A 24,395-nucleotide genomic window follows, 5' to 3' on the forward strand; every position below is an offset into this window, starting at 1 on the left:
AACGCAGAGAAAAATAAATAAAATTTTTAAAAAAAGGATGAAAACTGAATATAGTAGACAAGATTATATAACATGATTTCCAAGAGATCTAAAAATATTTTCATTTTATTACTGCCTGATGCTTTTTATCACGTTCTTCAAAGCTATTTAGGTATATGCTTCAAGAAGAAAATCATTTTGAAACTTCTGCCAGAAACAAAGCAGTCTCCTGATATACACTGACTCAGTCCTTATAAATCTTAAACACTTTTATTCAATGATTTTCTTTTTGCAGATGAGAAATTCACCTCTACTAATTTTATAGTGGCTAGATGAAGGCTATTCAATTCAACAAACATTTGAAATTACAGTAAATAATACATGGTCACTGAACTTAATTTTCAAGTATTGAAATAATTTGAGGGACTTCCCTGGTGGTACAGTGGTTAATAATCCGCCTGCCAACACAGGGGACATCAGTTCCTTCCCTGGTCTGGGAAGATCCCACGTGCTGCAGAGCAACTAAGGCTGTGCGCCACAACTACTGAACCTGTGCTCTAAAGCCCGCAAGCCACAACTCCTGACTCCGCACACCTCAACACCTGACCTGCATGCTGCAACTACTGAAGCCTGCACGCAGCAATGAAGACCCAATGCAGCCAAAAATAAATAAAAATTAGAAAAAAAAATAATTTGGCATCAAATTACAATTAATGTTTACTTGAATTCCTACCACAGAAGTTCCAGGAAATTTTGGAAAAACATGCACTGAATATATATAATAAAAATCTGGCACTTCCCTGGTGGCAAAGTGGTTAAGAATCCACCTGCCAATGCAGGGGACACAGGTTCCATCCCTCGTCCGGGAAGATCCCACATGCCGCAGAGCAACTAAGCCCATGTGCCACAACTACTGAAGCCCATGTGCCTAGAGCCTGTGCTCCACAACAAGAGAAGCCACCGCAATGAGAAGCCCGCGCACCACAACGAGTAGTAGCCCCCACTCACTGCAACTAGAAAAAAGCCCACGTGCAGCAACAAAGACCCAACGCAGCCAAAAATAAATAAATAAATATATAAATTTATTTTTTAAAAATCCAATTCATATTGTTATAATCTAGTACATAAAATTCTACTAATTGTTCTTAAAATTTTACTCATCCACAGCCTTCACACCTAGTATCATGTGACTAAACTCTCAGCAACCAACAGATTCATTCAGACAGTATCAATTAGAAGTGGATTACTGTTCAACAAAAGATACTATCTGGTCTGGATGTGAGGATAAAAAATCTCCACAAATTGGCCTCAAAGAAGGGTGGTATTCATGTGCTTAAAAAACTCCTTGGTCACCTAGCTTTGCTAATCATGCAAAACCACAATGCAGACATATCACTCTTCAGCTCTATTTTTTTTTTTAGCTATTTTTTTAAAATACAAATTCCTCTGTCATTTAAGGATTCTACCAATTTCATTGGTAACTTCCTCTTTTTGCCTCTCCACTACTCTTTTAGGATGCTTTAGTTCTAGCAAAACTATTTTACTCATTTTCTTCAAACACACCAAGCATGCTTCTGTCTCTTTGTCCCTGCTATTCATCTGTTTGAAATGTTTTACCACCTATTTGCTTACCAAAGTCTAAGCCTTCAAATCCCAGTGTAACTGTCACCTTTTCCTTGAAACTTCTCTTGACCACCAAAATTCTTAGTAGCTCTTTATCCAAAGAAACAGATACAATCCTAGCACATAATTGACATTTAACTTATGATATAATAATCTCAAATATCCTTCATATAAACGGAAATCCATTCCAGTGTTATTCCTCGTATAAATCCAGGTTCCCCTAATGGACTAATGCTATTCAAGGGCTGGCTTTATCAGCACTAATCACAGGGCCCCTATTTGGTAGGAAGTTTTAAGTGTTTGATCTTAATAATAATTTTATAATATAACATGAAAAACAACACATATATTATGGCAGTTCCCAACTTTTAAAATATCACATAATATACAAAAAACGATGTAATATTTGTAATCTCCAAAGGCTGAGGGACTCTGTATTTAGGCATACTTACAACTGTGTAGAGTATCAGTTGGGAAGATCTGTACTAATGTAAAAGACCAAATGCCAACAGCAAGGGAAAGAAATTTAGTAAACTCCTTCATTATGTTTGTGTTTAGATTTCTATTACAACCGTTATCTAGAAACGTCTCGATTTGTTGTCTTCAGCAAATAAAAACTTGTTATGCTTTTATATCATGTATAAACTCCACTCATTTTATCTTTCTGACCAGTGAATTCAACTGGACATACTTCCATATGCCAACAACCTCAGTCAAAGTAGTATTTAATTTAAATAATTAACTCTGAAAATAGAAGCTAATAGGAACAAAATTCATTAACGCTTTAAGCCTATTCTCCTACTGTGAACACAAAGCACTTTTTCCCTTGGACATCGACAGATTTCTGATAATTGGAAAATAAATCACGGCACTGGCATTTTACATGCCAATGCCGTTATTTATTTCATTTATGATTTTTAATAATAAGCCTTCACCTCATTTCTATTTAACTCAAGGTCTTGAATAAAGACCTAAGTGAGGCTTGATGATTTCAACATCATCTTTGTTCCTAAAATTCTGTCTCCATCTCTACCCCACCCACCCTCATTTCCTTAAACATACTAAAAAAGTCACTCAATTCCTTTTGAGTTTCTAAGGAAATCTAAATAGGGTTCTTATCCTTTTGAACCTCAATGGAGCACTTATATTTAATCATTCTCATAAAGAACTTCTCTTGTTGCCAGGAGGCAATAAAATGGCTTTTTGGGGCAAGAGTTAATTTGCCAATTTGCTACTTTAAAAGTAGACATTACTTGACAATACATTACTGAGAGGCTGGACACTCTTATACTTGCTGGTGGAAGTACAAAATGGTACAACTCATATGAAGGAGAATATGACCACCTCTAACAAAAACTCAGAAATGTACCCTTTTGCCCAACAATCCTAGGAACTTACCCTAAAGATACACTTCCACAAATACAAAGCAATGTGTAACAAGGTTATTCACTTCAGCATTACTTGTAATAGGAAAATATTACAAGCAATCTCAAATCAACAATGAGAGCCTAGTTGAGTAAACTATGGCACATCTACACATAGAATACTATAACACCATGAAAATGAATTTAAAGACATTTCCAGATATGGTGTGATTTCCAAGACATATTGGGTGAAGAAAGCAAAGCACAATAGAGTATATATAGTAGTTTATCTTTTAAGAAGAAGGGCGGTAACACAGAAAGGATAAACCAGAAACTAATGAAAATGATTATCTACAGAGGGGAGGTGGGTGGAAATGAAGTGAAAAGGATAAAGATGGGAAGAAGACTTCCAGAAGTGTAAGTTTTTCTATAGTTTTGACTCTTGAACCATGTAGAATTAAATAAAAAGAACGAACAATGTAATTCCTAAAACTGAATACACACACTCCTACAACTGAACAACAATAAAACAAATAACCTGATTAAAAAATGGGCAAAGGACTTGAACAGACATTTTTCTAAATAAGATACACAACTGGCCAGTAAGCATGAAAAGATGCTCAACATCACCAGTCCTCAGGGAAACACAAATCAAAACCACAACGAGACATTACCTCATACCTGTTAGGACGGCCACTATCAAAAACACAGAAAATAAGCACTGATGTGGAGAAACTGAAACCCTTGTGTACTACTGGTGGAAAGGTAAAATGAAGCAGCTACTATGGAAAACAGTATGAAGGGGTTCCTCAAAAATGTTTAAATAGAATTATCATATGACCCAGCAATCCCAGCTATATCCAAAAGAATTGAAAACAGGATCTCAGAGATATACACACACCCATGTTCACTGCAGCATTATTCATGATAGCTGAAAGGTGGAAGCAACCTAAACTTCCATTAATGGATAAAGAAAGTGTGGTAGATATATACACTGGAATACTACACAGCCCTAAAAAAGAAGAAAATCCTGTCATATGCTACAAAATGGATAAACCTTAAGGACTTCATGCTAAGTGAAATAAGCCAGTCACTAAAGGACAAATACCATATGATTCCACATTTATATGTGAGGTATCTAAAGTAGTCAAACTCCTAGAAACAGGAAGTGGTCATTAAGGGCTGAGGGGGATGGGGGAAAGGGAGTTGTTCAGTGGGTACAGAGTTTCAGTTTTACAAGATGAAAACCTTCTAGAGATCTGTAGTATTGACAATGTACATATAGTTAACACTACTGTACTGTGTACACTTAAAAATGGTTAAGATGGTTTTTGTTATGTTTTTTACCATAATAAAAAAAAAATCAAGCAAAGATAATACTCGTCAGTAGAAATGAAGAGTCCAGTCCACAAGAGTGAATGTATGTATGTATGTGTATATACATATAAAATTGAATACAAACAGAAAAAAATAAACCAATTGTTGGGACTTCCCTAGTGGCGCAGTGGTTAAGAATCTGCCTGCCAATGCAGGGGACACGGGTTCCATCCCTGGTCCAGGAAGATCCCACGTGCTGCAGAGCAACTAAACCCGTGCTCCACAACTACTGAGCCTGCACTCTAGAGCCTGCAAGCCACAACTACTGAGCCCATGCCCTGCAACTACTGAAGCCCGTGCACCGCAACTACTGAAGCCCATGCTCTGCAACAAGAGAAGCCAGCTCACCACAACAAGGATTAGCCCCCACTCGCCACAACCAGAGAAAGCCCATGAGCAGCAACGAAGACCTAACACAGCCATCAATCAATCAATCAAGGGCTTCCCTGGTGGCGCAGTGGTTGAGAGTCCGCCTGCCGATGCAGGGGACAAGGGTTCGTGCCCCAGTCCGGGAAGATCCCACATGTTGCGGAGCGGCTGGGCCTGTGAGCCATGGCCGCTGAGCCTGCGCGTCTGGAGCCTGTGCTCTGCAACGGGAGAGGCCACAACAGTGAGAGGCCCGCGTACAGCCAAAAACAAACAAACAAACAAAAAAAACCAAATCAATCAATCAATCAAGGCAACATTTTATAACCACCAAAGTGGGTGCTAAAACAGTTGAGTAAGAATTGTTGGAAAACAAATTATTCTTAAAAACTATTTATTACCTTGAATATTACTTATTAATTGCAAAGGGAGGGAAATACCTTTACAATGCAGAGAGCTGTACACAAGTGATCAAACTTAGCAAAGCCAACAGGACAAAATGACATTATATGTCTCCTGATATGATGCTAAGGGAACTACACAACACCGATTGTGTAGTATACTTGCCAAAAAAGGTTCAATTTGAATCTAAGCATGAGGAAATAAGACAAAACAGATTATGAACTCTTATAAGACAAATGCTTCAAAAAATGTCATGAACAACACACCCCCAGAAAATGAGAGGACTTTCTCGATTAAAACAGACAAAAGAGACGTAATAAATGCATGTGATCCTATACTGCAACTTGGATAGAGGAAGAAAAATTCAACTTTTAATAAGTCATTTTTAGGGCAGCTGAGGGAATTTTATTATGGATAGCGTAACAGATATCACTGTATCAATGTTAAATTCCTTGAGTGTGATAATGATAATTGTTATAAAGTAGGAGAATATCCTTGTTCTAAGAAGACTGCTGAAGCATTCAGAGGTGGAATGTCATGACAGATGCAAGTAACTCTCAAACAAAAATGTATGTTACATCTGTCTCCCTCTGTGTGTGTGTGTTTGGAGAAAAATTAAAGCAAGCAAAAGTAACAAAATGTTAACAACTGGTGAATCTAAGTGAAGGGATGACTGTTGAAGGTACAACTTTTCCAACTTTTCTAGAGGGATAAAATGTCTCAAAATAAGAAGTTAAAATGGATTTTTTTTGAAAAAGAGAGAAGGGGGAATCATCATTATGATTGGCCAGTGATACTTTCTAGTAAAAATTCAAAAAGTGTAAGAAACAAGTTCTAGGATCAAATCATGAACCTCCCCCATAATTCTTCCATAACTAGCACGTAAAAAAGTTCCTACAATTTTTTTCTTAGAGTATTTAAAATAAATTTTACAAATCTAGCAAATTGGCTGCAAATATATACTGTTGTTTTTGAGATTAAATGTTTTACAAATGTATGACTATAACTACATAGTACACTTTGACTTACCATGAGAGCTCCTGTGGTAGATTAAAGACGGCTACAAATTCTTTCCTACTTCTTCCATTGAGAAGTAGGGTCAAATTTTCTCTCCTTGAATGTCAGCTGTGCTATGACTACTTTAAACCGTAGAGTAAGGTAGAAGTGCCACTGCCAATTCTGAATAAAGTCTTTAAAAGTACTGGCAACTTCCTCCATAGTGTCTTGGAACCCTGAACCCAATTACCCTGCTGGAGAGACCATGTGGAGAAACCTTAACACTACATCATAGACAAGAAGAAGGGTCCAGCTGAGTCCAGTCTTTCCACTGTTCCTACTGAGGTACCAAGTGTTTGAGAGAAGCCAGTGTGTATATACTTCACCAGTCTAATCACCAGCTGAATACCAGTGAGTGAGCCCAGTATGCGATGTGGAGCAGAATAATCAAGCCAAGCCCTGCCCAAATTTCTAATCCACAAAACTGTGAGATAGTAAGAAAAGTTACCAACAGTAGGCAAAAAGCAGAAGTCACCCTAGTGTCCATCAATGGATGAAAGGATAAACAGATGTTATACACGTGAATTCTGACACATACTACAATACAGATAAACCTTGAAGACATTATGCCAAGTGAAGTAAGCCAGTCACAAAAGCAGCAATATTGTATGATCCCACTTATATGAGGCTCCTAGAGTAGTCAAATTCATAGAGACAGAAAGCAGAAAGGTGGTTGCCTGGGCTGGGGGAAGGGGAGAATAGAGTTATAATTTAATGGGTACAGAGTTCAGTTAAGGATGATGAAAAGTTGTGGAGATGGATGATGAGGCTGCACAACAATGTGAATGTACTTACAGCACTGAACTGTACACTTAAAAATGATTAAAATGGTAGGGGCTTCCCTGGTGGTGTAGTGGTTAAGGATCCACCTGCCAACACAGGGGACACCAGTTCGAGCCCTGGTCCGGGAAGATCCCACATGTCGTGGAACAACTAAGCCCACGCACCCATAACTACTGAGTCTGCACTCTAGAGCCCACAAGCCACAACTACTGAGCCCGTGTGCCACAACTACTGAAGTCTGCGTGCCTAGAGCCCGTGCTCCACAACAAGAGAAGCCACCGCAACGAAAAGCCCGCGCACCACAACAAAGAGTAGACCCCGCTCACTGCAACTAGAGAAAGCCTGCACGCACCAACAAAGACCCAACGCAGCCAAAAATAAATAAATAAACAGATAGATAAATAAATAAATAAAATAAAAGCTGTGCTGCATGAAGTATTACTTCACAAATGTATATTGGCTATATTTTAGGACTTCATTTTAAGAAATCTTGCCTCTCCATTTAACTTCTTAATTACTTAGCAGAATCTTCTGCATTAATACAAATATTAAAGTAAAAGATATAAACAAAATTCAGACTTGAAATTACATACTGAATTATGAGCAAAATTAGCATACTATGTGGCAATTAGGGATAAATAAAAGTCATTTATGCAAGTGAAAATAATTACAACAAATCAAGTATTTCTGAGGTCCACCTGAGGGGAAGAAAAATGAAAGAATTCATGGCCTTCCTGCCCCTAATCTATTCCTCCCCTCTTCCAACCTAGGTTTGATTGCAAAAGGGAGATGTCCTACCTAAATCAAGCTCACCATACCCCAATTCCTACTGAACTATCCAACAGGCCAGACTATAGAAAGTAGAAGCACGAGCATGTGGAAGAGGGAGAATGGCTGACAGAAAGAGAAAGATTACAGAAAAATACAAAGAAAACACAGAAGTAACACCTAGTGGGAGAAAAGTGGGGGACATTTTCAGAACAATAAAACCCTATTATTTAATTTTTCCTAATTCTTAGCACCAAGGTAATAAGTATTTTGATTTGATTCTGTGACAGAATGAATATGGCAGGTTTGGGTATGGAGTTGTGGCTAGAGAACTGTCTGGGGCACTGAACTCTGAGAGCAGATAAGAAATGGATATAGTAACAAACTTCATCCTAATCCCTCCCTTTAAAAACGAAGGCTTTCAAGGGCTTCCCACTTCCAAAATAGCAAAAAAGGAAGAAAAAAAAAGTGTGTAGCACACAGCTTTGTAATACATGATCTGAGATAGACTGTGTATAACAAACTGTGGGCAGAAGCACTTAATGGAACTTTGTATAACACTGTTTATAGGTGTATCTTGTTTATTAAACTTATCAGACATGATTTGCATTAGTTTCAGAATCCTTAATGAAATCTTGATGCTTAATATAACACTGGTATTAAAATGTCTGCTATCCTTGCAAACAGCCTTTGTATGAATTTTAATATTTCTGCCAATTAATATATATTTGTAATTTATCTAAATAACAAAACTATTAATGATGGTTTTCAGCTTTATGTGACTAGGGTTGGTCACAACCTCTGAGACAGTTTCTTCATCCAGAAAATTAGAACAAAATGAAATAAACTCTAAGCTACCTTCTGGTTCTAAAATTCTAAATATCTGTGTTATCATCTCTAGTATGCAATCTCAGATAAAGTACTTAGCTGCAATTCAAAATATTTTCAAATTATCCTTCATCTTCAAAAATAAAAATATTTGTCTAAACCAGTATTAATACAAAGTATTCGAAGAGTAGTCCCCGCTCCACGAAAGCCCTAGCAGCAAAGAAGACACAACACAGCCAAAAAAAAAAAAAAACCAAAGCATTCATTCGTTCATTCAAGGAATATATGTTGAGAACCTATGTGCCAGGTATTAAACTTAGCACTGAGAGGATACAAAACTAAGCAAACAGATGTGATACCTATATTCATGAAGCTTACAGAGAAGCTGGGGAGACAAACCAAATAAACATATGCATAAATGTAATATCACATCTGTAATAAGTGATATGAAGGAATTAAAAGAATATATTAACAGGGAATCTAAGAGACTTCCCTTAATGAACTGGGAGGAAGAGTACGTATATGGGCTACATAATTCTAAATCTGTCTAGACAAAAATGAGCATGGCATGTTCAAGGAACTGACAGAAGGCCAGTGTGACTGGACATAAAAATATTTAAAGTAGTTCCTTGGAAACAGAAATTAAAACTTCTAAAATACAAAAGTATGTCTAAGTTCTTCCAAAGATATACTCTAAGAATTATTTTCAAGAAAGCTTCAAAGCATCACAATAATTTCTAATGTTAAAAAAAAAAAAAAAAAACGTTGTCCCATATCTCCCTGCAAAAGACCAAGTTAACTCTCATTGATTCCCTTCTCTTTTCACTTTACTGTTTTCAACTGCATAATAAAAATCACAACTTCTTTGTTCAACTTCGTTTAGATTCCTTAGAAGAAAGCAGCTATAAGAATAAAAAGATACATGATGCTATTGCTCTGGCTCTGCCACTAACCTGTCCTATGGCTGACCTTGGTAAATGTTACCTGGCCACTTTGGGTCTAACGTTTGTTATCTGTGAAATAAAGGGAGTTCCAGAATTTCTTTTAGAATCATTCTAACTCTAAAATTATGGTTCCACTGTAAAAATGCTTGTTCCAGTCTTGAAAACTGAACAAAATGGACCAAACATCTCTGAATTCCACTAACCAAGATTTTTTTTTTTAATTTATTTGTTTTTAACTTTGGCTGCGTTGGGTCTTCGTTGCTGCACGCGGGCTTTCTATAGTTGCGACGAGCGGGGGCTACCCTTCGTTGCAGTGTGTGGGCTTCTCATTGCGGAGCACAGGCTCTGGGCGTGCGGGCTTCAGTAGTTGTGGCACGTGGGCTCAGCAGTTGTGGCTCGAGGGCTCTAGAACACAGGCTTAGTAGCTGTGGCACACAGGCTTAGTTGCTCCGTGGCATGTGGGATCTTCCCGGACCAGGGTTCGAACCTATGTCCCCTGCACTGGCAGGCGGATTCTTAACCACTGCACCACCAGGGAAGCCCCATTAACGAAGATTTTACTTGCCTTTAAGCAGTTTTGTATTTATACAGCATTGGAACATTGTTACTGTATTATAACAAACTACCAAATTTATAAAATTTATCCACAAATAACACCAAAGTTATCAAAAAAACAGTTAAACATTGTTTGAAACCTATACTTCCAACGAGACAGTAATACTTTAAACATGGATCCCTAAAATGTACAAAGTCAAAATCGACTTAGAAAGGCAGGAAGAAGACAGAATCATAATTCTTGAGAAAAGCAAAATTTTAGCAACAGGACATTCAAATTTGTTAATATGTGTATCAAATTTAACTTCCAAAAGAACTCATAAAAAATGAATATTCTAACCGTATGCTCATTCTAGACTTGGTGTCAATTTCTAGTTAACAATATTTCTGATATTTAATCTATTTCCAAATGGAAAATGTATATACAGTCATAACTTTTCTTTTTTTAACCAGATTATCCATCACTAGAATTCAACGTTTTGATATTCTTAATATGAAAATAAAAATTAAAGGACCTATAAATTTTTTAACTTAGCTTTATATTTCATAATTCATATTTCAGCATCTCAGAACACTTAAGAACAATAATATAACCTTAAGAAGCATCAATTAAGCACCCTACTTTATGTACAGTCTTTAGTATCAAGGTTTATTTTAATGGACGGCATTGTGTCCCATTCCTTCCAAAGGGGCAACAAACCGCAGAATCCAATTAGATTTTTAACAATAAACTACAGGAATACTTTAAATATTAATCACTCATAACATGGTAAACATTTACTAGACACTATAAGTTCTAAAAGCAAAGGGGCAAGATTATTCCTTAAAATACATTTCACCAAGTGCCCAAGGTGAAGACTGGCAAAGTGTCAACATCGTTTCTTCCCTCACCTCCCACCAACTCTGATTGATTCTAACACTGAAATGTGTCTTGTAACGTTCCCTATCACTCTATTCCCACTATCATAGCCCTACTTCATGATTTCAACATCTCTGACCTAGACTACTGTTAACAGTTTCCTAGCTGGACTCCCTGTCTCCAGTCTTACCCTGTTCCAATCCAGCCCCGATAGTGACAACCAAAACATCTTCAGCATTGCCAAATGTCTCCTGGGGGTCAAACATGTCCTGGTTGAGAAACACTGCATCAAGCTGATCCCTTAACAAGAACAGCACTTACTTTGTAAGGCTGTATCCACAATCTATGTCCATGCAACAAAAAGCAAAAAATTAACTTACCTAAGGCTGAAACTTACAACCTTGACATTAGGACCACCATGCTTAAAAATACACTGACTCATAAAAAGAGCCATAATCACTCTCTCTTAAAACCCCTCTGGGGACTTCCCTGGTGGTCGTGGTTAAGACTCTGTGCTCCCAATGCAAGGGGCGCAGGTTTGATCCCTGGTCAGGAAACTAGATCCCCGCATGCCGCAACTTAAGACCCAGCACAGCCAAATAAATAAATATTTAAACAAACAAACACATACAAACCCCTCTGAACATGTGGGCATAAATCATCACCTTACTTCAAGCCTGAAGTTTGAAAAGTCAGTACCTTCTGTCAAAGTTTAACCATACTATATACATATTTAAGCTTCTGGATGTTAGAAAATTGTGATAATTTTTAAAATGCCTTTTGTGCTTTGATAAATCAGTCTCCTCAGAAGTTGATGAAAACCTTCCTAAGCAAATTACTGCCTACCTTTAAGGCTGCAAGCTACTCTGAATAGTATTCTCGTAAATATTTCTAGAAAAAAAAAAAAAAAAACTTAAAAAAATACTCGAATTCTTATACTTTAAAAAAAAAGTAAGATTAAAAAAGATCACACACACCCTTCTAATTTCCCATAATGGTTATGCCCCTAACAGAAATCACCATTCAAAGATATAGCCAAGATAGAACAATATCTTTCAGAGGCGGTAAAAGAGAAAACGTAAAATATCTAAAAAAAAAAAAAAAAAAGCCCTGGTCAGTGAAACTCTTAAAGGCCAGGCCCAGCAGAGCTGTAATACCACAGGAGAGAGCACCTCCTACCACAAACGTCTGCAATGTGAACATTCGGTCCAGAGGAGCTTACCTTCAGTCGTTTGATCATTTCGTCGGTGGTGATCTTGTCGGTGATCTCCTTTACCCCCGGAGGGTAAGCGATCTTCCCGTCGGCACTCACAACGCCACAGAGGGCAGGGGCAGGCTTGGGCTGCGCGGTCGAGAAGTCCATCCTGGGGGACAACTTTTCTTTCACAGTCCTCTACCGGCCTCTATCGGTCAGAAAACAAAAGTTCAGCGGGAAAGGGACGACTTTGTAACCTCTTTTTTCATTTCAAAAATCTCTAATCTGCAAAGGGCCCTTTCTCCCGGGAGGCCGGGGACTCGCGGCGGCCCCGCCACCCGCTCCTTCCCGGGGCTTGGATCCTGGCGGCCGCCGCGCCGCGCCCACCCACGCGGGCCCCTCCAACACCGGGCCCACTGGGCTCTCTGGCACCGGCGGCCGCGGGAAGCCCCGGGCAGCGCCAGGAGTTTCCCAGTCCTCCTTTCACAATGAAATCCACCCCCAAACACCGAAGTCCGAAGTTTGGCGGCTTCGAGAGCCCGGCAAAACCCCTAAAGCCCCCGCTCGGTCAGAGAGAAGCCTCGAGTCCCCGCCCGGCCGGTCCCCTCCGGGAAAGGAGACGCGAGGCCTATAGGGCTCGGCTTAGGCCGCAAAACTAGGGACCCAACCGGACCCACACGCAGCGGCGTCTCCCGGGGACGAACGCCCTTGCCGGGCAGAGCTGCTGAACCCCAGGCGTCCCCGCCACGCTCCCGCCCCTCCCGTGTCCCGCTCCCCCACCCCCGCGGGAGGGGAAAACAAGCCGCCCTCCACCCCGAACCCCAAGCCAGGAAGCGGCTGACGCGGCTCCGCACTTCACATTTTGTTCCTTCAACTTCGGCTGAGGCTCCCCGGCGGCTTCTCTCGCCCCCGGCCACTCGGCGCCGCCGAGGCCTTACCGGCACCTCCGGGCAGCCCCGCCGGGCCTCGGTCCCGCGCCCCCACCCCCCACCCGCTCCGGTCTCCCCTTCCGTCCCCTCCCTCCACCAGCCGAGGGCGGGAGCCGAGCCGCCGCCGCCTTTACCTCCTCCTCATGCGGGCGGAAGGTGCATCGAGCGCCCGGGCCTCTGTCAGGTGGTTGCGCCGCCGCCCCTCTCCGGGCTGCACACAAAGCGGCTCCGCCGGTCCCGCCGCCGCCGCCGCCGCCGCCGCCGCCGCCCGCCCCGGAGCGGCGCTGGGGCTGGCGGTGCCGAGGAGGAGCAGTCGCCGCGGGGGGAGACGCGGGGCGAGTGAGCGCTGGGCGGGGAGACACTGCCGCTCTCCGTCTGGCCGAGGAAGAGCAGCCTCGGAAAAGGCTCCTCCGGGAGCGTGTGCTCGTGTGTTCGCCCCGGAACCCCGGGCCCGCCAGCCGGCACCTCGCGCCGGCCGGGTCCGCCAACCCGGACCCGGACGCCCCTCGCAGCGGCGCGCGCCCGGCAGTCCGTGCTCCGGGCAGCCGGCGCTTCTCGCACCCACCGGTCGGTCACGCGAGCGGTGCGGGAGCACACGAGAGAAGGGCGCGCGCCTCGCTCCCGCCCCTTCCTCCGCAGGCCGCGCCTCCGCCTCCCTCGGGCCTGAGGCGGTGGCGCGCGGGGCAGACAGCGCCGCCACCCGGTTGGCGCCAAGACCTGCCTCGGCGAACGCCTCCGGGAGGACTAGACCCAAAAGGCGAGCGGAGGAGGAGCCCGGCTGGCGGGAAGCGAACCGGTCCCCGCGGCCCTGTGAGGGCAAGCGGGACGAACAGGGCTTTATCTTATGCCGCGGAGATGAGTTCATGACTTTTGGGGTTCATCCTGAGGGACGTGGACGGAAATGGTTGAAAAATGGTGAATTACTTGGTGAAAATGAACTGATTTCCTCCCCAGGGACGGAGGATCTACAAACTGAGGAAAAGTTTTGCAACATGGTACAACGTGGGCCGCTCATTCTTGTTCCTTCTGACAACCACCAGAGTTTGCCCTCCCCTCTTTAGATGCCTAAAATTAATATTTTGAAAGCAGCAAAATATGAAAATAGCATTGAGTCGAGTAGTTCTTAAAGAAAGGTCTGAAACGTAGGATCCTGGGCTCCACTCCCAAACCTGGAGAATGAAGATCTATGAGACTGGAATCCAGAAATAAGTGTGTTTACAATTTAGATAGATGGCTCTTGTGAATATGGAATAATTCATTTTTTTAAGTGTTAAGTATACCGAAGAATAACTTTCTTTCATCCAAAGGAAAGCCCAATGCAGTGGTGTTTGAGCAGTTTAATGTAAAAGAAAATTGACGCAGATGAACCTCAGAAGCACGTACATAATTTCCGAAAATGAAATTGAAAAAAGAACACAATAATGTGAAATAGCAGGCAGCTCTTGAAACTGACCACTACCATAGTTTAAAATTATATTCGATTATTTATTTAAATTATTCTTGATGGATATCCATCGGTCTTTTCCACATTCTTTGCTTGATCTTAAAAATATTATAGGTGCTGGGACTTCCCTGGTGGTGCCATGGATAGGACTCCACGCTCCCAATACAGGGCGCCCGGGTTTGATCCTTGGTCAGGGAACTAGATCCCACATGCATGCCACAACTAAGAGTTCGCATGCTGCAACTAAGGAGTCTGCCTGCTGCAACTAAGACCCAGCACAACCAAATAAATAAATAAATATTAAAAATTCTTTCTAAAAATAAAATATAGGTGCTGCCCTCACTGAATTGTTTTTCAGGTATTCCACAAGGGAACAATCATCTTGGAATCTAACACACCACAGTTGCCGATTTGCTACAACTCTGCCCAAAAGTCAGAGCTCTGTTCTTGGGCATTTAGAGTAGCAGGCAGAATCCATTTAAGATTGTCTCCATCCAAACTATGAAACTGACCAAAACCTACACTCTTTTCAGGCTCTTCTCTCACTTATGATTTTTAAAAATCTGTCACATTTAAATAGCTAAAGAGTGCTGCTTTTTGTTTTCATTCTTGCTCTAAGTAATTTACCCATAATTAAATGGAGTTTTGTATATACCCATAAGTTTTAATTTTATACAACTTATTACTTTTTTGATACTGTTTGATTTTATAAACACTCATAGGATAGTAAGCCCTAAGGATTATAACACATAAAAATGTGGAATTTATATAATTCTAAAATTCAGGAATTCTGAAATTCTTGTTTTTACTTTCTTTTTTAAAAAGTTTTCACTTAGTGTAAATGAGAAGAGGTACATTCATTTGAGCAACAATTATTTAAAGAGGGCCTATTATGCAAGGCATTGTTCTGGGCACTGAGAAAAAAGTCTGTAGTGGGGAAGTGGACAAAAATCCCTACCTGTTGTGGTAGAGCTTAATTTGTTTGGGGAGAGATAGACAAAATAAATAAATAAATTGCTATGGAAGAAAATAAAGTAGAGAAGCAGGGGTGAGATGCAGACCACATATAACCTTTTAGGCCTTTGGCCTTTGGAAAGACTTTGGCATGTACTCTGAGATGGGAGTGTTTTAAAAAGAGAAGTGATATTATATGATTTATGTTCTATGCGCTAGGCAACCTTTGACAAATTAATCTTTCTGTACCTCATTTTCCTCATCTGTAAAACAAGGATAATAGTTTCTATTTCAGAGGGTCATTATGAGGGATAAATAAGTTAACATTTGTAAAGTGCCTAGAATAGTAACTGGTACATACTAAGCTCCACATAATTTTTTTTTTTCCTTTTGCGGTATGCGGGCCTCTCACTGTTGTGGCCTCTCCTGTTGTGGAGCACAGGCTCCGGACACTCAGACTCAGCAGCCATGGCTCACGGGCCCAGCCGCTCCGCGGCATGTGGGATCTTCCCGGACCGGGGCACGAACCTGTGTCCCCTGCATCAGAAGGCGGACTCTCAACCACTGCACCACCAGGGAAGCCCCCACATAATTTTTTAGTATATGTAAAATGAAAGAATCACTCTAGCTGCTGGGTTGAAAATAATGTAGAGATGCAAAAGTGAAAGTAGGGTAACCAAGTATAAGACAACTGCAAAAATCCCAAGGAGAGATGGTAATAAGAACTGGGTAATAACAGTGGAAGTGATGAAAAATGGTACAAGAAAAAGAGAGGAGTCAAGAAAGCAAGGATGGCTCCAAAGTTTTTGACCTGTGTAACTAGAAGGATGAAGTTACCACTAACTGGGATGGGGAGGACTGTGCTTGGAGCAGATTGAGAGTCAGAATGTCTTTTAGAATCTAAGCTATTTAAAAGTTAATTTAGGGCTTCCCTGGTGGCGCAGTGGTTGGGAGTCCGCCTGCCGATGCAGGGGACGGGGGTTCGTGCCCCGGTCTGGGAAGATCCCGCATGCGCAGAGCGGCTGGGCCCGTGAGCCATGGCCGCTGGGCCTGCGCGTCCGGAGCCTGTGCTCCGCAACCGGAGAGGCCACAACAGTGAGAGGCCCACGTACCGCGAAATAAATAAATAAATTAATTAATAATAATAATAAATAAATAAAAGTTAATTTAACAGTTACTCAGCTCCTGCAGTAGGTAAGGCATTATACTAGGCCCTGGGGAAATATTTAGAAAACAAGAAGGCAAAGTCCCTGATCTTGACATGATCAGAGTCTAATGGAGGAATCACAGACATACAACGAAACATAATCAAGGCAAGGGTGTGATTTATATTATAATAGGGATTTACATTATATTGTCTGGGAGCCTCGGAAAGGGGTGCTATGGGAACTTCCCAAAGGAAGGGGCATTTGAGGCTGGCCATTGGAGGGTGAGTTGTTGTGGTGAGTAGTTTTTGTGGGGCGAGCAATAGTTAACAGATAACCACAAGGTGAAAAAAAGCCTTGAGGTAATTAAGTGCAAATTCTTTTTAAGGAAAAGACTTTGATGTGATTAGAACAATAGTTGCATAAAAGAGTAGCTTGGCTTTGTGAGACTTATTCTACCCCCACTTAATTTCCATCAGCCCCTCTCCCATATACAAATGTACAAGCATACAATCTATGTACAAAATGGCATCCAGTGCAGCTTCAGGACAAATCCCTAACCCCCTATTTCAATCATACTACCAACCACAAATTCTTCCTACATAGAAATTCTAGATCCAAACTCTAGGGCACTGCAACAGTGGAAATGTTCCACACTTGCATTGTCCAATACTGTAGGTACCAGTATAAAACACCTGAAAGGTGGCTACTACAATGAAAGAACTAAATTTTTAATTTAATTTAATTTAAAAAAATCTAAGCAGCCATTAGTGGCTACTATATTTGACAGTGCAGCTCTGGAGTGAAAAGTTTGTAGGAGTGATTGACAGAAGATGAGGGTAGAGGATAAACTGTGTTCACACTGAATGCTGCAGATGTTGAACAGAGTGGTAGTTTCAAAGGATGAATGGGGGTAATAGAAGACTAAAGACATTTATAGTGAAAGTGAATTAAGGTAAAAATACAACCAAACAGATAAAAATGAAAAAATATTTAAAGCAGTTTTTAAAAATATGTTTTTTATTTATCTGAAATTCTTTATTTGCTTTTCAATTTAAAATGTAACTAGCTAATTTATCCTGAGTAATTTCACAGATTAAACATTTGAATCTTCTATATACCTCTGGTCACAGAGAAATTTTAACAATACATCATAATTAGTGTGAAACTAAAAAAATTGTACTTTAATTTATTTAAGTGTCTTTCCAGATATCACTGACAGCTTAGCTAAAATTTAAATATATTTAGGCATAGGATAATAACATATCTATCTGTAGTGAATGAAATGAATTTGACATGTTTCACTGATGACTGATGACTAAAAATATGAAGTCTGAATCATTTTAGCCTAGTGTGACCAAGATGTTAATGATTAACTTATTTGTCATGGTAATTTAAAGACTTTATTTGAATCTTATTTAATATCTTAGACTCCATGCACATCTCTCTTCAATTTTTTTTTTTTTTTTTTTTTTTTGCGGTACACGGGCCTCTCACTGTTGTGGCCCCTCCCGCTGCGGAGCACAGCCTCCGGACGCGCAGGCTCAGCGGCCATGGCTCACGGGCCCAGCTGCTCCGCGGCATGTGGGATCCTCCCGGACCGGGGCACGAACCCGTGTCCCCTGCATCGGCAGGTGGACTCCCAACCACTGAGCCACCAGGGAAGCCCCTCTCTCTTCAATTTAAAGTGTGAAGGCTGACCTGTATCATTAATTATATTAGCTTTCTTAAAATTGTTTTATCAAAATTAAGTATTATTTAATGAGCAGGGACAGCAAACTAAAGCTAAATATTTTCAAATATGAAAGAAACTACAGATGTAAACAACATGAGTATATCTTAGTGACATACTATGATAACCTATTTATAAAGTTCAAAAGCAAAGATCAGGATGTTGGTTACCCCTGGAGTACAAGGGAAAGCAGGGAACACAGGGGAACAATATGGGAGAATGAATACATAGGCAGATATTTTCTTGTTAAAGCTTTACTTTTGGGTGTAGTGGTGGCTTCATTTACGTTCATTATATGTTAAGCGAATGAATGGATGAATGAATGAGAGCAATCCATGGAACAAGGAGGGATGTGTTGCAACCCAAGGATTATGATTAATCCGATTCAGGTCACCTGAGGTCTAGAAGAGAAAAAGAGACAGACTCAAAAATTTTATATGATAATTTAATTTTTTTAGACTTAGGGTATACCCTAAGTCCAATGGCTGGTGTTCTTATAAGAAGATATGCAGAGGGACTCCCCTGGCGGTCTAGTGGTTAAGATGCCGCGCTTCCACTGCAGGGAGTGAAGGTTCGATCCCTGGTCAGGAACTAAAATCCCACATGCCCTGCAGTACAGCCGAAAAAAAAAGACATAGGAATAGAGAAGTAGACGTAGAGAGCGGACACATGGACATGGCGGGGAAGAGGAGGGTGGGACGAATTGGGAGATTAGGTTTGACATAAATACACTACCATGTGTAAAATACATAGCTAATGGGAACATGTTGTATAGCACAGGGACCTAGGCCCGGTGCTCCGTGACGACCTAGATAGGTGGGATGGGAGGGTGGGGTGGGAGGGAGGTCCAAGAGGGAGGGGATATAGGCATACATATAGCTGATTCACTTCATTCTACAGCAGAAACTAACACAACATTGTAAAGCAATTTTACTCCAAAAAAAGAAAAAAAGACATGCAGGGAAGAAGTCCAGGGGATGACAGAGACAAAGATTGGAGGGAGGCAGCTGCAAGCCAAGGAATGCCAAGGATCACCAGCAAGCACCAGAACTAAGGAAAGAGGCACGGGAGGATTCTTCCCTTGAGGCTTCAGAAGGAGTATTACCCTGCTGACATCTTGATTTCTAGAACAGTAAGAAAATGAATTTTTGTTGTTATAAGCCACTGTGTTCATGGTACTTTGTTACAACAGCTCTAGGAAACTAATACACCTGCCACCAGCCATAAGTAAAATTTGTCTTAAAGTGGGTTAGTTAGTAGCTGTAAAGTAGCAAAAGCATTTTACCTTCTGAGAGACAAATTTCATCACTCTCATTTTTGGACCTAATTTTTTTCGTTTGTTTTTAAAGAGAGCTATAGAACATTTATAAAGCAGTGAGTGACAGCTTACCTGATTTCTACATTTTTCTCAATTGCATTAAGTTTGTGAACCTTAATTTATCTCTAGAATCTACATTTTCATTTTTCCATTTTCTCACATTCTTAGGAAATAAGAACAATATGCAAGCAAATATTTAAATAATTGTACAACTAAGAGAAACTGCAGAAATGGAACTGTTGCTTGGCAGGCAGCTCCACCAAGCTTTGGCTCAAAGTATTCCTTTGTCAGCTGATATGGAAGAGTCCAAAATTGGAATTTTAAAAGCAGTGTAGAAATGAGAATATATAATGTACTAAATGAGATTGTACAAAAGTGAATGGACTAAAGTCAACGTTTGCTTGTTTAATAATCAATTATTCTTTTCATTATGTTCATTTTATTAACTAAGAATTTTTATAAATACAATATTTTCTATGATTTATAGCTATCAAATGTCATTACCATAATAACTGCGGCAGACTGTAAGAATAAGTAGCTGAACTTCAAATTTCTGGTTTAATTGAAAATGTAACCACATCAGAACTGGTAGTCAGCACCATCTGACTTATCCAAGGAATGTGCCAAGAATTTACGTAACTTTTGTCTTCCAAATTTTTCCAAGTAGTTCCAGAAACTGAATAGTATTTGGAATGCGGACTACCTAGTAAATACTGTTTTGGAAAAACTCTTCAGAGTTCAGTTATGCGTAGACTCGTCCAGAGACTACAGAAAATTAAACAGTGAGCCTGCAGGAAATTTAACAAGGGCTGTTTCACCTTCTAATCATGACAGATTTATCATGATTTTCAGGAGATAGGAAGCTTCTTGTTAATTGAATTTTCGACAAATTGAAACTTAATCAGAAAACTCCTTTCCACTCAATCGAAAATATTACTAGAATATATCAGTTTTCTTTTCATTCTTTAGGAAGCACCGGATAGTGAACATAATGGGGAATCTTTGGTGTTTGAACATACCCCAGTGCCTCAGGTTTGTCAATCTGAAAGCCACTTGAATTTGCAAAATTGTAGGTGTAGAATCAAAGACTGATTGAGCCAAATATGTACTGAGGCTAGAACTTTCCATGGAAGTTAGTTCCATCTCTGTGTGTATTGAGGTTTTTGTTTTGTTTCGTTTTGTTTTGTTTTGAATACAACAGGGGAGGCCAGTTAAGAACCTCTGTTAAATTGGGTCTTGATACCTTGATCCACTTAGCACATACTGTCTGCAAGTTCTATACTAAATGTTGAAGATGCAAGGTGGAAAAGATATTGTCCCTGACTTCAACAGGCAATTTGAAGTTTTCTTGTGTTATTATTATGTTATTACTATATATTCATGCATGCAGGATGCTGTCTACTTCCCTCTGAACGCCTGCTTCATTCTTTGCTCTTTGAAGAGGCTCGTTTCTTTGCTTTTCAGTTCACATGACATGCAGAAGAGAACCATCCATCTTCTAAGCTCACAACTCCTTCATCTTAGATCAGCCCAGACTAAACTGGAATTTCTTAGTCCAAATTGCAAATGCTAAGGACAATAAATTTAATTCTTTTTTCTTTTCTCCATAGCATTTATCATCTAGCATACTAAATAATTTATTACTTATTATGTTTACTGTTTATGGTTTGTCTCTTCAGGTGCCCATAACTGGCCTAATCAATTGGGGCCAGGTGGGCAGGGTCATGGCTAAAACATACCTCTGGACGAGCCACCACTAATGAACTGGGACACCAACAGCAATTTCCAGAGAAAGGAAAGATTTTGGGGTCATAGACCAAGCACATCTTTCAAAAAATTGCCACCAAATGTTTATCTTGTTAAAAGTAGTACCAAAGCACACACAAAATTCCCAATGCACCCACCAATTCGTAAAAAAAAAAACCCTCTCCATTAGCATCAGAGTTAATTATTTAAATGGAATTTTCAGAGTTTTGGCTTTTTTAACCTTAAAAAATCAAATACATTTTCACATTTTAATAAATAATATTTAATATATATTAATAAGTTCAAAATTTATAACACAATATCTATCTTTTTTCATATAATAAAACAGAAAACTATTATCTCCAAGAAACTCCATTTCTGTACCCTGATCTGCATCCCTGATTCTCTCACTGGTAGTATGGCAGGACAGACATTCTTTTCCTCCCTGTATGCTCTTCCCTTCCTGGGGCAGAGCACATACCATGGGAACAGAAGGAGCATTTGGCAATGTTACTGAATGCAGTGGAAGAGACAGAGACCCCTTCAGAATATTAACACATGAGGGAGTTCAGTCTTTGCAATGTGAAAAGTCTGATTGTATATACTCCACTGATAGGATTTGACATACCCCAGGTCTGATCTAAAGTGGAACAGAGCTGAATGGCCCACAGCCTATGCCAGAGGTAGAGAAGAAGACATAAGATCATGGGGAAAAGGTGCAGGTGTCATGGAAGGAGAAGAAAAGAAAGGGTAGGGCCAAAGGGGAGGATGTTTTTTCTTTGTTGGCAGAGAGGGGGATAGCCAGGTAGGGTGGCTCTGTGGACTTAGATGGAAGAACCCCTGTCCACTGAGGGCTGGGGAAGCTGATATGTAAAGAGTAGAGAAACCCTTTCCAAACACTTAGTCTGTTGTGAATCTGGGGGTATCTGACACTAACTTGAAGCAAGGTACTATTGTGTACATTCTGCTAGATTACAAACCATGTGAGGGCAGGGATCTTTGCTTATATTATTCAGGGTGTATCTCAAATGTCTAGAACAGTGCCTGGCACACTCAGGCACTCAATAAATATTTGGTCAACTGAAACAGAAAATTCTGGACTATGTGTCTATCCCTAACTGGCTAAAAATATGGATGTTTAATATTGGGCTGTACCACTGCTGCCTTCCCTATCCCAGGCATGGTTCTGCTGTTTCACTAGAAATGAACCAGCACGTTTGTCAAGTGGTATACATAAGTAGAGGAGGAGAAGGAGATACTTTATAGGACACGACAGAGTATTAGACTTTTACTGCTATTATCTCTGACACCATTCCAGATACAGGAGAAATTAGGGTCAACAATGAAGTAGAATTAGGATTTTTCCAATATTACTATAATCTTTTAAGAATATAGAATCTACTGCTCTCTTCTTCCCTTTCCCAGGATTTATCCAATCATGTCAACTCTGAAATGGATTGGCTTGACATAAGACCTAGGAGAAATGGGAGAGTGCTACATACTTACATTTTAAAAAAAAGTTTTTATCAAAGTATCATTGCTTTAATGATGCATAACAATATAAAATACAGATAAGTAGTTTATTATTCTATTTGAACATGAAACTGCATAGGCAGAATCCAGAGTATTTTATTATCCAGTCAACTGAACTGTTTTAAGATTTGAGGGACTTCCCTGGGGCTTCTCTGGTGGCGCAGTGGTTGAGAATCTGCCTGCCAATGCAGGGGACACAGGTTCGAGCCCTGGTCTGGGAAGATCCCACATGCTGTGGAGCAACTAGGCCCGTGAGCCACAATTACTGAGCCTGCGCATCTGGAGCCTGTGCTCCGCAACAAGAGAGGACGCGATAGTGAGAGGCCCGCGCACCGCGATGAAGAGTGGCCCCCGCTTGCCGCAACTAGAGAAAGCCCTCGCACAGAAATGAAGACACAACACAGCCAAAAATAAATAAATTAATTAATTTAAAAAAAAAAGATTTGAGGATATTGCTCTGATTTTTGAAGTTTTAAGAAGTTCTGGAGTGGAGTTTTGGAAAGTTCTCTAACAAAATTTCCTTGGCCCAATGACTTACAAGGTTATTTCAATGAAATAGATAAATTTTTAAAATTAATTTATTAATTAATTAATTTATTTTTGGCTGTGTTGGGTCTTCGTTGTTGCACATGGGCTTTCTTTCTAGTTGCGGCGAGTGGAGCCTACTCTTCGTTGTGGAGCTCGGGCTCTAGGCGCAGGAACTTCAATAGTTGTGGTGTGTGGCCTCAGTAGTTGTGACCTGCAGGCTCTAGAGTACAGGCTCAGTAGTTGTGGCACACGGGCTTAGTTGCTCCGCGGCATGTGGGATCTTCCTGGACCAGGGATCGAACCCACGTCCCCTGCATTGGCAGGCGGATTCCCAACCACTGCGCCACCAGGGAAGTCCTGAAATAGGTATTTTAGTATTTATTCATGATGCACCCCTCAACTGACTCCCACAAAGGGATGAGACAGTGCACAAGAGGGCTTGGCTAGATAATAATCGCCTCTTACTGTAGGCATCACGGGCTTTGTTTACTGAGTCAAATATGTCAATCCTGGCTTTTCTCTTAGGATAAATTTTCTCACCAGGAACTGCTTCTGCTTTCTGGAAAATAGGATTATTTTAGCTCTTCCCACCAGGTTACTAGGTATCCCCAGACTTAAATATAGTGGACAAAGCTTGGACCGAGGCTGGGAGCCCATTGTCATCGTCATTTTATCTGTGTGTAGTTCTTTATAGTTTAAAAAGTACTTTCATACCCAATATCTTGTTTAATGCTATTAACAACTGAGAGAGGTAGGCAGAGATGGATTTACCAAGAAGCTAATGAATTTGAAGTTTCAGCACCCCCTGGGAAGTACCTTAGCAGAGCCACACAGTCATAAGAGTTTGTAAAATGTGCAGTTTTAACCACAGTAGATTTAGACTACTGTCTCTATCCCCTGTGACTACACTTCTTTAGCACTTCCCTCATTTTGAGAGACATTGGAGTGTCCTTAGGCATCTTTTGGG

The 24,395-nt window shown here is 40.6% G+C and overlaps 1 protein-coding gene across 7 annotated transcripts in view; it reads right to left on the bottom strand.

Annotated features, from left to right (window-relative positions):
• Positions 1-13,269, bottom strand: part of PDS5A (PDS5 cohesin associated factor A) — a 128,497-nt gene extending 115,228 nt beyond the window's left edge. For 6 of the 7 annotated variants that reach the window (XR_013827909.1, XM_079919093.1, XM_079919094.1 and 3 more), the window contains exons 1-2: positions 13,163-13,269; positions 12,127-12,307 (exon numbers count right to left, since the gene is read on the bottom strand). Coding sequence is in view for 6 of the 7 variants with exons in the window: in XM_079919093.1 (XP_079775219.1) it covers positions 12,127-12,267 (141 nt within the window). In the remaining variant the exon portion in view is untranslated. Of the gene's footprint in view, positions 1-12,126; positions 12,308-12,953; positions 13,079-13,162 lie in introns of those variants that run through there. The other variant, XM_079919092.1, reaches the window with a different exon arrangement.
• Positions 13,270-24,395: the final 11,126 nt, after the last annotated feature.

Source organism: Stenella coeruleoalba, assembly GCF_951394435.1.
Source record: "Stenella coeruleoalba genome assembly, chromosome: 4".
Classification (NCBI taxonomy): Eukaryota; Metazoa; Chordata; class Mammalia; order Artiodactyla; family Delphinidae; genus Stenella; species Stenella coeruleoalba.